Source organism: Apodemus sylvaticus, chromosome 5, assembly GCF_947179515.1.
Source record: "Apodemus sylvaticus chromosome 5, mApoSyl1.1, whole genome shotgun sequence".
Lineage (NCBI taxonomy): Eukaryota > Metazoa > Chordata > Mammalia > Rodentia > Muridae > Apodemus > Apodemus sylvaticus.
Window position 1 is genome coordinate 11,415,524 of NC_067476.1, and position 12,096 is coordinate 11,427,619.

General features: G+C 49.8%; 1 protein-coding gene across 3 annotated transcripts in view; it reads right to left on the reverse strand.

Annotated features, from left to right (window-relative positions):
• The window catches only part of Slc25a25 (solute carrier family 25 member 25), a 35,906-nt gene that overhangs the window by 2,782 nt on the left and 21,028 nt on the right, over window positions 1-12,096 (reverse strand). The window contains exons 1-7 of one of the 3 annotated variants that reach the window (XM_052182185.1): window positions 6,600-6,867; window positions 4,366-4,492; window positions 4,196-4,283; window positions 3,224-3,335; window positions 1,954-2,112; window positions 450-602; window positions 71-178 (exon numbers count right to left, since the gene is read on the reverse strand). In XM_052182185.1, the coding sequence (XP_052038145.1) occupies window positions 71-178; window positions 450-602; window positions 1,954-2,112; window positions 3,224-3,335; window positions 4,196-4,283; window positions 4,366-4,492; window positions 6,600-6,758 (906 nt within the window). In that variant the 5' untranslated portion in view covers window positions 6,759-6,867. Of the gene's footprint in view, window positions 1-70; window positions 179-449; window positions 603-1,352; window positions 1,515-1,953; window positions 2,113-3,223; window positions 3,336-4,195; window positions 4,284-4,365; window positions 4,493-6,599; window positions 6,868-12,096 lie in introns of those variants that run through there. The other 2 variants (XM_052182184.1, XM_052182186.1) reach the window with 2 other exon arrangements.

A 12,096-nucleotide genomic window follows, 5' to 3' on the forward strand; every position in this document is an offset into this window, starting at 1 on the left:
CAAGAAGCATGAACACGGCCTATTCCTGTGTCCCCTGTAGACCACCCACTCCAGGACTGGTGGCCCTTACCTCCATCGGGTAGATGCTGCTCTGGGCAATGGCCCCGGCCAAGGAGCCTGCCACAAGCCTTTCATGGATCCGCAGCGTCTCCTGATCACTACCAACAAGGCGTTTCATCTAAAGAGGAAAAAATGGAAGGGATGCACTGGCGGGCCACAGCACTCTGGCCCTGCCCTTCCTCTTACAGCCAGCTTTGGATGAGACCTGTGACCCTGAAGCTACCTATGCTGTCCCCAAATGGAAGGAGGTAGTAAGAGGGCTGGGTCCATGCCCAGGCCATTCATCTTGCTGTCCTTTGGGTCCAAACACTGGCTCTCATTTCAGGGCCCTCAGACCAGCAGATACTGCACAAGCAGCAGCCAGCGGGCCACCCTCTCCCGGGCCTCACCTGCTCATAAGCCATGAATTTGATGGCCGACTCAGGGGCAATTTTGAGGACATTGATGCCATTGCCTCGCCAGAGTGACTTGGCCCCCCCTTCTCGAATCATCTGTGTGAATCCACCTATGATGCACATGTTGTTGCTGCGGGAGGCATGGACCTGAGGACGACAAGAGAGCAGAGGGACTCAGCAGGACTGAGGGAAGACTCCACCGTCTACCCTGGGAGGACTGAGGGAGGACTCCACTGCCTACCCTGGGAGGACTGAGGGAGGACTCCACTGTCTGCTCTGGGAGGAGCCTTTTCAGAGACCCTCTTCAGAGAGGCTCCTCCCTCTGAGTAAGTCAATTTACTGTCCTGAGGATTCGGCAGACACGGCTGTTTTTATTATTTTGTTTTATTTTATTTAGTTAGTTTTTTGCCAGGCTCCTCTCATACTATGTAGTTCAGGCTAGCCTTGATTTTCATCCTTCCTGAGAGCTAGGATTAGAGGTATGTCTGTCTGTCTGTCTGTCTCTCTGCCCCCCCTCCCCCCCCAATTCTGTTAGCCCTGAAGTAAGAGGGAACTGTTTGTGTTTCTGTTTTCTCAGAGCTCTGGAAGGAGAAATGGCTAAAGGCTATCATGCCGGGAGGAGGGCGGGCAGCACACACTAGATTAAGCCCTAAAGCTCTTCTCCATCTTTTGCACCGTTGTTTCTGGAGGATAGAGAGAAATCCCACTTAGTTACTTATGCCGAGGGAGAGGGTAGGTAGTGCCTGACAAGCATTAACTCCAGCTCTATTAGCTGCTCTGGGAAGTTCTGGCTTTTAAGCAGAGTCCCAGCTGAGGGAGGGAGGGAGGGAGGGAGGGAGGGAGGGGAAGCGGAGGCACCGCTGAACCATGGGTAACAATCTGCTCGCATTCCTGCACCTGCATGAGCACCTTCAGTCTGTCCAGAGGGTTTCTGGGGTGTGCTGTTTCTGGGTAGGCCTCCTGGCACAGAAAGTGGCAGACAGAGGCAAAATGGGGTAACTGGCCACTGTTCAGACAGACATCAAAGTCCGCCAGTGTCCACATGTGGGTTGTTTCACAATGCTCCCCTGACATCAGACAAGCTTATCTCTGGCCTGCGGACGTGGAGGTGCCTGCTCAGCCAAGGTGAAGGCACTGCCTCCTGACGGCCTCTCGGTCATGCAGGATCTGCTCCCCCTGCCCTCCATGAGGCGTCTTATCCCTCCTGACCTGCACTTAAGGAATCAGGTCTTGCCACACTCCAAGTGACAAGCCCAAGTGAGGTGAGACGCAGCTTATGTTTCTCTGATAAAATTAGCCCAGCTAAACGCAAAGGTCACCCAGGCCTGGATCTATTGGTACCCATGAAGCATTAACTCCAACTTCAGTAGCTGCGGTGGGAAGTTTGGGCTTTGACAGCAAGGACCCAGCTAACAGAGGAAGGAAGGGAAGGAGGGAGGGAGGGGAAACTGAGGCACCAATGAACCATGGGTAAAAATCTGCTTGAGTTCCTGCTCACCTGCATGAGCACCTTCAGTCTGTCCAGGGGGGCAGTGCAGGTTCTGGAGACTGCCCCTGCCCCACCTCCTGCCACCAGATGCCTCCACCACATCCCTGTCTGCCGCTCCTCCACTGTGAACTCATCTGGGACTGTCAGATTCTCACCGACATCGAAGATCTATGGGGAAGACAAGCAGAGACATAGCCAACTTTACTCACGACATCTGTGGCCAGTGTGCTCACCACCTGGCTGTAGTCACTGCTTTCCTCCCTCAGGTGGGCACACGAACAGTGAAGATGGCAGAACTCTCCCTTTGCCCAGACAGTGGTTGCAGCTCTTGACCTTGTACACAGTCTAGGCAGAGCAGGTAATGACCGGGAAGAATGTGACAACGATGCTGGGGTGCCCTTTCAAAGGAAGCTCCTGGGACTAGACGACAAGGATAAGGGAAGATGGGTACAAACCCTGCAACCTGATAGAGAATCAGACCGCCAGCAGAACAGAGTGTTATCATGCAAGCCCTAAGCAGGCAGGGTGCTATGCTGCCTGCGTAATACCTTCTCTCTGGAACGGGGCCCAGCCAGTTCTGCTGACCTCTGGGCTGCAGGCCAGAGACAGGCTAGCTGTTCTGAACCCTAGAATCAGCCACTTACTTTCACCCAAGAAGCCCTGACCTGGCATTGTGGATACAGGGAGGATACAGCAAGGGCAGCCCACCCAAGAAAGCCAGAAGTCTTTTAAGTGAGAGCAACATTTCTAGTTGTGGAACCACATCTGTCTTTCTGAATGTGGACCATGCTAACAGAGTGAAAACTGTATGCAGGCCCTACAGGGCTTGCTTATTAAAACCAAACCCAAAAATCAGAGTCTAGCTCTAGCCCAGGCTGGCTTTTAACTCATGAGGCTCCTCTGTCTCAGCCAAAGCATATATTTTTGCCATAGAGAGAAATGGTACTAAAAAAGAAACGCAGGAAAGGCGGAGGCATCTGTAGCAAGGCTTCCTCCCCCATCCCGTGGAGGACAGACTGTCTGCTTCTGAGAGAATCAGCAACATAGGAGAACGAGATGTTTGGAATGGCCCATGAAGGGCAGCGCATGTGGGAGTAGGAAGGTGCTCAGCAAAGGGTCAAGGGTTCAGGCTGGTCACTGTATGGAAGGAGGAGGGGCATGTGGCTGGCAAAGGAGGGACAATATCTCAATGTATCATCAGGACCCCCACACAGGCCTGAATGGGGACAGAATGAGAGGTGCCAGACAAAGATGGCTGCCTGAGTGGACAGTGGCTCACCGTTGAGTGCTTCCAGTACAGGATGATCTCAGGGATGTTCTCCACAGGGTGAAGGAGGTGGTAGTCCCTCCACTCGTTCCAGTCAATGGTCATCGTGCCATTCTTATCCATGCTGTAAGCAGAAGCATGGTCAATTGCACACGTCACACTCACCTGCCAGTTGTGTCCCCATTGCCACCCAGGACACCAAAGGCACCTTGCCCATGAGAAAGGATACGGTGGCTCCATACCCCATTTTCTACAAAATGGAGATGTGCTGGGCCCATGGGAACCCCGTTCTGATCAGGGAGGGAGACAATCACAGGGAGACACAGATACTTACTAGGTGACAGGGCCCCAGAAGTGGCCCGTCCGTATTCTGACAGACAGACAAAGCAGGATGCAAAGGAGAAAGGAGAAACAAGACAAATAAATGCGCTGGACAGGTTAGTAAAGCAAGCACACACCCCAAGACACCAGGGCCAGCACAACAGCAGGAAGCGGGCGGGACCAGGCTCCTGGGGTTGCTGGCCCTGCGACCAGACGGCTTTCAGGACAGCCAGGTTCACTGTTCTACTCACAGGGCTTTCCGGCAGCCCCCTGCTCATGAGTGAGCCATCTCTCTGGCTAGCATATGTGGCTACAGAGTAAAGAACAAGTTACTAGCAGCAACCCAAGGCAAGGAACACACACAGAACACGTCCCTCCCCATCAGGCAGAGAAAGGGTTCCAGGGACACATCTCACCAACGTGATGTGCCCACAACTAATCTTGTCATTTTAAGGGTTGCTGGCAATAGGCTAATTCTAGATTTGTGACTTGTGTGGGAGGAGGGCCGCAACCCCAGGAGAAGCTTGCTTTGGGAGGGCTTCTTCTCCCTCCTTCTAAACACAGGGCCAGTTTCAGGGTAGCAGGTCAACATCGAAGAGCACATGGATTAGTCCAAAGCCATTGGAGCGTCCCATAGAACAGAGCTCATCCACACTCACGCACCTCTTAAGAATCTTCTCTGCCTGCTGTTCAGAGATCTTGACACCCAGGTCCCGCAGGGACTGCATGATCTCCTGAGCATCGATTCGTCCTGTGACAACAAGATCCATGAGTGGGGTCCAGCATGCGGTAAGCCAAGGCCTGCCCGGCAGAGGAGCTACAGCCAAACTCACCATCATTCTTTTTGTCCAGACTCTTGAACACCAGCCTCAGTTTTTTCTCATGATCTTGAAGGTAATGTACAAACTCTTCAAAGTCCAGTTGCCCATCGAGGTCCTTGTCACCTGCTTGCACAATTTTCTAGAAAACCAAAGTAAGGACTTGAGATGCTGCTCACTAGCCTCTCATCACTACAGGGAAATGACTGTTCTCCACGATGGCCCATGATGTCCTATCTCTAAAGATCTATCTATCAGCCCATGATATCCCAGGAACCATGGGACATCATGTCAATTTACCCACACACCAGAGCCACTGTTCTGGTTTCCAAAGGCTATCCAGAAGCCAAGCAAGGGCCCGCCCTGCTCTGGTGAAGATAGTCCTATGAGAAAGCCTTGAGAGGCCAGCAGGGCAGCCGGTGCTTGCTCTTTCCAACTTCCCCAGACTAGCTTGTTACGCAGCCAGAGTCAGTGGCCTGGCTCTCCTACAGAAGCACTCCTGGCTGAGAGCTGGGGATAGCCTTGGAATCTAGAGTCCCTTAGGAACCCTGATACTTGTTCTATCCCGTGTGGCATTAGCCCACTAATAATTTGGTGACGAGGGCAAAGGTTCAGACAATGCCTACTTGGCAGAAACGTTGCCAGGGAACACTCTGGAGCGTGTAGAGACAGACACAAGGAGCCAAGAACAACTATTCTTGGGCTCATTCTGGACGGCACAGCCAGTCGGGTCCCTGGTCTCAGGGATACCAGATAGAAGCAGGCCCAGATCCCCACAGGCACTGAGCGCCAGCTTAGCTTTACTAGTTAGTGACCTAAGGCTTTAAGAGACCCTGATCTGCAGCAGCACCCTCTTATGTGGCAGCTGCAACAGCAGCTGGATGCAGAGCAGCTGGAGCGTCTCCACTCAGCAGGGAACGGGGATGCAAAGGGCTTTACTAGTCAAGTTAACACACTAGGTCAAAGAGTTTTGAGCTGGCTAGGTTTAGAAAGTGATGAACCACTGGCTAGCTTGCATTCCCCAAAGGCGGTCATCATGGTTTCCCTCATACTTAGCCACTAATTTTTGGGAGGAGGGTAGACATATATCCCAAGGAGCCAACCATGTGAAGGGTGAGGCTGGCATGTGGGACAGATGGAACACATCTTATCTAACTGGGACTGTGTTAACTTCTTGCCAACATCTGTGCTCTTAGCCAAGGGTCACCACCCCAGATGTCAAGCAGAAAGGGAAAGTCTATATGCCATTCAGGAAGGGGGCACACAGAACTCTATTTCTTGTCCCTAGGTTACCTGCCACCAAATACTCTGCCCTGGGGTAGTGCCGCACAACACAGAGCACTACAACTGTGCAAACTGTACCCTATTTAAAAATATTCTCCAAAAGTTTGTCCTGTATCTGTGGATATAGTGATGCACACCTATAATCCCAGCACTAGAGAGGCTGAGGTAGGAGGACCTCTGAGAGTTTGAGGTCATCCTGGTCTATACCATCCTGGTCTATACACCAAGATCCTGTCTGAAGAAATTCCAAGTGTGGTGGCACCTGGCTTTAACTCCAACACTAGGGAGCCAGAGAAAGGCAGACAGATCTCTGAGTACCAGGCCAGCCAGGCACATACAGACATTGTCTTTAAAAGCATGGAGGGGAAAGAAGACTTGCTTCTTCCCCATTACAGACACTCCATTCTGTGTGACTCCACTCTGAGGTGCACAAAACCACACACTAGCACCCCAGGACAGCATGAAAGTTAGTACATCAAAGCAAACACCAAAGCCAAGTTCAGTTTCTCATCACACAAGGGCCAGGATCACCACTGGCATCCTGTTCCCTGCGGCACCTAAGCACTTAAAAGTCCAAGAGGGAAGGCTGCCTTATATCCTAGCCTCTCCTTTCCAGTGTGCCTCTACACTCTGCCCTGGAGTCACAGGAACTTCCCACGGCGGTGAGACAGCCCAGGACTATGTCATCCTGTACATTTTAGGAGGCTTCATCTGCACCAATCTCCTATCTAGAGATTCCATCTCCAAAAAGTGCCTTCCCTCCCAGTCCAGGAAATTACACGAAAACCAGCCATTCCCATGACAGTGATGTAAAACTGCTGGCTACGGCCCCAGAGAGCTGGGGAAACACCTACATTTCAGACATTCTTTCCTCTAGGCCAGGAAGTCATGCCTAGGTACCATTCATCTCTTCACTCAAAACCAGTCCCTGCCTGCCCCTCATGGCACCCGCTCAGCATACAGACCTGCTTCCATTGGCGGTATGTGGAGAACTCTTGAGAGGGGATAAAGACACTGAGTTTGAAGATGGATTTCAGCTCGGCGGGAAGCCCCTTGGACTCAAAGTACTGGAACTCAGTCTGAGCCTCCCCAGCGATGGGCACATACAGGCACAGGCAGAGCATGCTGGTGAGACCGGGTGCTCAATCGCCAGGAGCCAAGTGCTGGCAGAAGTCAAGAGTGGGAAATGCCGGGTTCCCAGGAAACTAGCACAAGATATACCGGCCTCTCCGTCTCTGGCTGCTTAAGTCCTGCCCTTTTACTTAATTGAAAAAAAAAAAAAAAAAAAAAGAAAAATCCGCCCACTGTAGCAGCCAGCAGCCAATGAGTAGTCCCCAGCAGCCGGCAGTATCAGGTTGCACAAGAGCAGAAGAGCAAAGATCAGGACTGACGTCACTGCTTGCCGGGTTAACTCTTGGAGCCCAGGCGGCAGGCACTGCACTGCCTAGGGTTGCAGTCCCATGCCCAAACAAACCTTCACCCCGGCAATCAACCCCTCCAAATAAACAAACAGCCAAGTGTCTGTTTTCATACAAGGTCCTCAAATGCGTCACACTAATAGCAGCTTCCTCTTCTTAGTAAATCATTCCTGATTGAAAATTCAGTGGAAACAGAGACTGAATCAGAGATGTTGAAAATTGACCCAGGCTACTGAGACAGAGAAATCTGAATGCCACGTCCCCAGCTGTCCTGGAACACAGACCCAGCAATCCACAAGCATGAAGTGCCTGGGAACCGCTTCCATCAATCACTGGGGTAGCCAAGGCTCTGAGACTTATACTTGTCAAAGCCCATGCCCACTGAAAACACTTGAAACCTTGGTCTGATGGTAGCCCCGAGAATTCTGCTGTTGTGCCACCCTGAAGTCTTTTAAAATGAACTACAATTAAATGAGCCAGGCATATCGGTTCACAACTACCACCGCAGCATTCTGGAGGCTAAAGGAGGATCCACTTTTGAGACTCTCTTAATCTATGTATTAAAACCTGTCTAAAAGTGGGCGGGATGGAGGCTCAGTGTAGAATGCTTGTTTGTCTCACAGAAGGCTGAGTTTATTTCGACTGATTGGGAAGTGCCTGAGAGATTAGTAAAGATTAGCCAAGTGGGTAGATTTACCCTGAGAGTGGAATGGGGCTCCAGATGGAGAAAGGGGGTAGAGCAGAAAGCCAGCTGCTGTAGGCTTGCTCTCTTCTCTCTGATTCCTGGCCATCGGGATGGAGCCAAGACCAATCCTTCCTCCCTTAAACTGTTTCACAGTAACATAAACCTGATCAGTTAGTTGTTGGGCATGGTGACTCAGGCTGTGATCCTAGTCCTCAAAAGGCCAAGCAGGAGGACTGCTGACAGTTCAAAGCTAGCCTGGGCTACAGTATAAGACTATCTCAGAAACTAATAAAATGACTAGAACAAGACTTACTCACCAACCCGAAGAGGGGGAGATGAAATGAAACTGGATTCCTCTCCTACACTCACTGCAAATGTTTGTTTCCTAGTTGTAGGCAATTCATTCCATCATCACTATGTCCACTGCCAGCCCAGGGGACCCATACTTTAAAGAGAGGGTGCTGGAAGGATCTGATTTTTTACTTTAAATTTTTATAATCTGTAACACTGTCTGTGTGTGTTGCGTTGTTTTGCACACAAGCCATGTGCATGCAGGTGTTCTCAGAGGCCAGAGGCATCAGATTCCCTAGAGCTAGATTTACAGGTGGTTGTGAGAAGCACCTTATGGGTGCTGTAAACTCAGGTCCTCTGCGAAAGCAGCACATGCTCCTAACTGCTGAGCTGTCTTACCCAGCCCCCAGATACATCATTACTGAGGAGGATTCTTTACATACCTGCCTACATTCTCTTTCCATTCCTTCCTTCCCTAGAGATGAGAGTCGCTGAGGGTGAGATCACGTCACCGTGACAGGATGGATGGTTCCACCCCCATTCCTCCTTCAATGTATCCCCCATCCCTTCCTAATATAGACTAAGCCTTCTCACTCCCGGGATGCATTAAAATGGATAGCTACCATTTGGGTATCAGCAAAAGCAAGATTTTAAACTCCAGAGTGCTTTTTTAAGGATCTGTAAAGATCTTTAACCCCAGCATTCAGAAGGCAGGCAGGTGGGTTTCTGAGTTCAATGCTAGCCTGATCTGTACAGAATAATCCTATGAAGAGGAATCTAGAATAAGATACTGCTGAATCACTGAATATGTACAACATTGAAATAGAATCTAACAAACAGGGCACTTTGGGTTCACTGAGACTTGAGTTTGTAAATGCAGGCCTTGGAGTGCCCTGGATCTGATGAGGAGGCTCTATTCAGGCAGACTCTTGATCAGATTCGGTCACCAATGAAATTGCTCAATCCAGAACGTTCTGCCTTGGACCTATTTGAACACACAAGTGAAGTTTACTGCTGGAGTCCTAAAGACTTTAGCGTATGCCTGGCCTTCACTCTCCTGACTCACAGAAGGGGCTTTGCCAGGAGTTTCTGGGTGAAGGCTGGTGGGATGGCTCAGCAGGTGAAGCTACTTATCATCAAGTCTGACCACTTAGTTCTATTCCTGGGAAACGTGGAAAAAGCAGGTGCCTGCCCATTGTCTTCCAACCTTGGAGAAGAGCACACACTTGCAGGCACACAAAAATTTAAATGGGCTGGAAAGATGGCTCAGAGATTAGTAGCACTTGCTGTTCTTCCAGAGGACTTGAGTTCAATTCCCAGCACTCACATGTTTCACAAACATCTGTAGCTCTAGTTCCAGGGGATCGAACACTCTGTGTTCTCCAAGAGCATCAGGCATGCACATGCTGCATGGACATACATACAAGTCAAACACCCACACATATAAAATAAAAATTAACTAAAAAGCCAGCAGTGCTGGTGGTGGCAGTGGCAGCGGTGCACGCCTTTAATCCCAGCACTCAGGAGGTAAGAGGCAAGCAGACCTCTGTGAATTCAAGGCCAGCCTGGTCCACAGAGTGAGTTCTAGGACAGCCAAGGATACACAGAGAAACCCTGTCTTGAAAAACAAAAAGGGGCTGGAGATTTGGTTCAGTGGTTAAGAGCACTGATTGCTTTTCCCAAGGTCCAGAGTTCAAATCCCAGCAACCACATGGTGGCTCACAACCATCTGTGATAAGATCTGATGCCCTCTTCTGGAGTGTCTAAAGACAGCTATAGTGTACTTACATATAATAAATCTTTTTTTTTTTTCCAGAGACAGGGTTTCTCTTTGTAGCCCTGGCTGTCCTGGAACTCACTCTGTAGACCAGGCTGGCCTCAAACTCAGAAATCCACCTGCCTCTGCCTCCCAAGTGCTGGAATTAAAGGCATGCGCCACCATCGCCCGACACACGTATAATAAATCTTTAAAAAAAAAAAAGAAAGAAAGAAAGAAAAGAAAAAAGAAAAACAAAGAAACAAAGCAAAAAACAAAAAAAGGAATTTCCTAGAGTGTAACGAAGGTCTTTATCCTACACAGACCAATTGTTTGGAGGCAAGGAATGTTCTCTGAAATGTCCTGCAGATGATTATCAACATGTCATTTCACAATGATATCTCAATTCTATTTCAACATTAGTTTTGTTTCATTAGTTTCATAGAAAACAATATTAATTGTTTTCTGAACCCAGGGCCCTGAGTATCAGGCAAGTGCTCTATAACTGAACCATGCCCACATGTCCAATAAAGGTTTTTTGTTGTTTTGTTTTGTTTTTAATTTTGAGACAGTTTCTCTAAGAAGCTTGGGCTAGCCTTGCACTCAGAATCTATTCTACCTTGGCCTTCCAAGTGCTGAAATTATAGATATGAACCACCATTAGTTTAAGAAACTCTGGGACATTTTTTCTTTTGCCATTGTGGTTGAGAGCTTAGGTGTACTCAGTAGAGGCCAGACGCAGTAGCCCTTATCTGAATCTATATCCCCAGGAGACAGAGTTGGAGGTCAGCCTGGGCTACACAAGCAGTCTTTGCCACTGTGTCCAACCCTTATTCTCTGAAAGAAAAGAAAGCAAAGCAAAGATCTTCACAAGGTAGGCCTGACAACACCATCTTATAATCCAGAACTCTGTCTTCACATGACTCTTCCAGAATGCGTCGATCTCTAGGTGCCTAGTATCTGAGGCAACTGCTGTCCTGAGACTTCAGACTGTAGGCCACTAGGGGGTTCTGCAGCATCTCTGCCATCTTTGCCTAGATAGAGCAAAGCACCCTAGAGAATGACATGCCCTAGTCCCAAGCCTATGGGAGACAGAACAACCAGGGCCGGGTTTCAGTTACAACAGCCACTTATAGCACAATGCGGAGACCTCTCCATGATCAACATAGCACAGTGCATTTAAATGTGAGCCACACGTGAAGAAAAGTGACCGAAGGCTTGGGGTCCAACTCGTGTCATTTCTAGGCAGCGCATGACCCTTGGGACCTGAGCATAGCACGCTGTGCCCTTCTCTGCTCTCTTTCCTTACTCTATCTAGTTTGGTGACCCAGATCTGTTTCCTGTCCTCTGATGCCCATGCCTGTGACTAATACAAAAGCTACGGCAGCGGCACCAGAACCCTTAGGATTCTGTGGCATCCGACTTCATTTAATAAGTAAATGAGCAGGTCCCTTCATGAGGATCCTTCCACCTGGATCTGCCAGGGCCACCATCAGTTCTCCCTCATCCTGCCACTCTCCTGTGCCCAATCCTCCCTCCCAGGAACTTCCGGTAAGGGCTGGAATACACAAAGAGGGCAGGTACATGCCTCTGGGAGTGTAGTGCTGGACTGGAAAGTAATTCCCCACTCCTCTGCAATGACTCAGAACAAGCCAGAAATATTATGTGAAGGAGCAGGGAAGCCCCACCCTCAAGGTTCTCAAATATCATTGGCTGCTCTGTCATTTTATGATCACGTTGCCATGACAGCCCAGTGTAGCAGGTTTCCAACGAAACCTGCCTGCACTTGGTAATTACACACACAATGAGCACAATCCTGGGATTCTGAGAAGACGGCCCCTCAGGATCTAAGCTCCACTGTGCAAGGGCACCTCCCACTGCAGACAAATGCCTTTCTTTCCCAACTTCGGATTAACTGTGAGACAAAGATAAAGGGGAAACTGGAGCAGTTCCTATAATAAGAGCTTGCAGGAACCTGGCTCACAGACACATATTTACATTGGGGTGGGGTTGAGAATGAAACAGTAGTGCCTCGGACAATGAGCCACCTGAGAACTAAAGGTGCTCTAGACACTTTCCCAAGCTTGCTGGGGGTTCTGCTGAGAAAGGCAGAGGCCGAGCATCTCCTGCACTTTGTGTGGTGTAAATGCTGACTGTTTCCATTCTACACTACTGAATTTCAAAGAACCAATGCTGCCCAGAGGTGTTCTCTCTCCTCTCCCCCGCCCTGCCCTGCCCCGCCCCTGCCTCTCTCTGAGCCACACCAGCTGCTTTACCTCCCTCTTGCCCTTCACACAGAGCCCACCAACCCA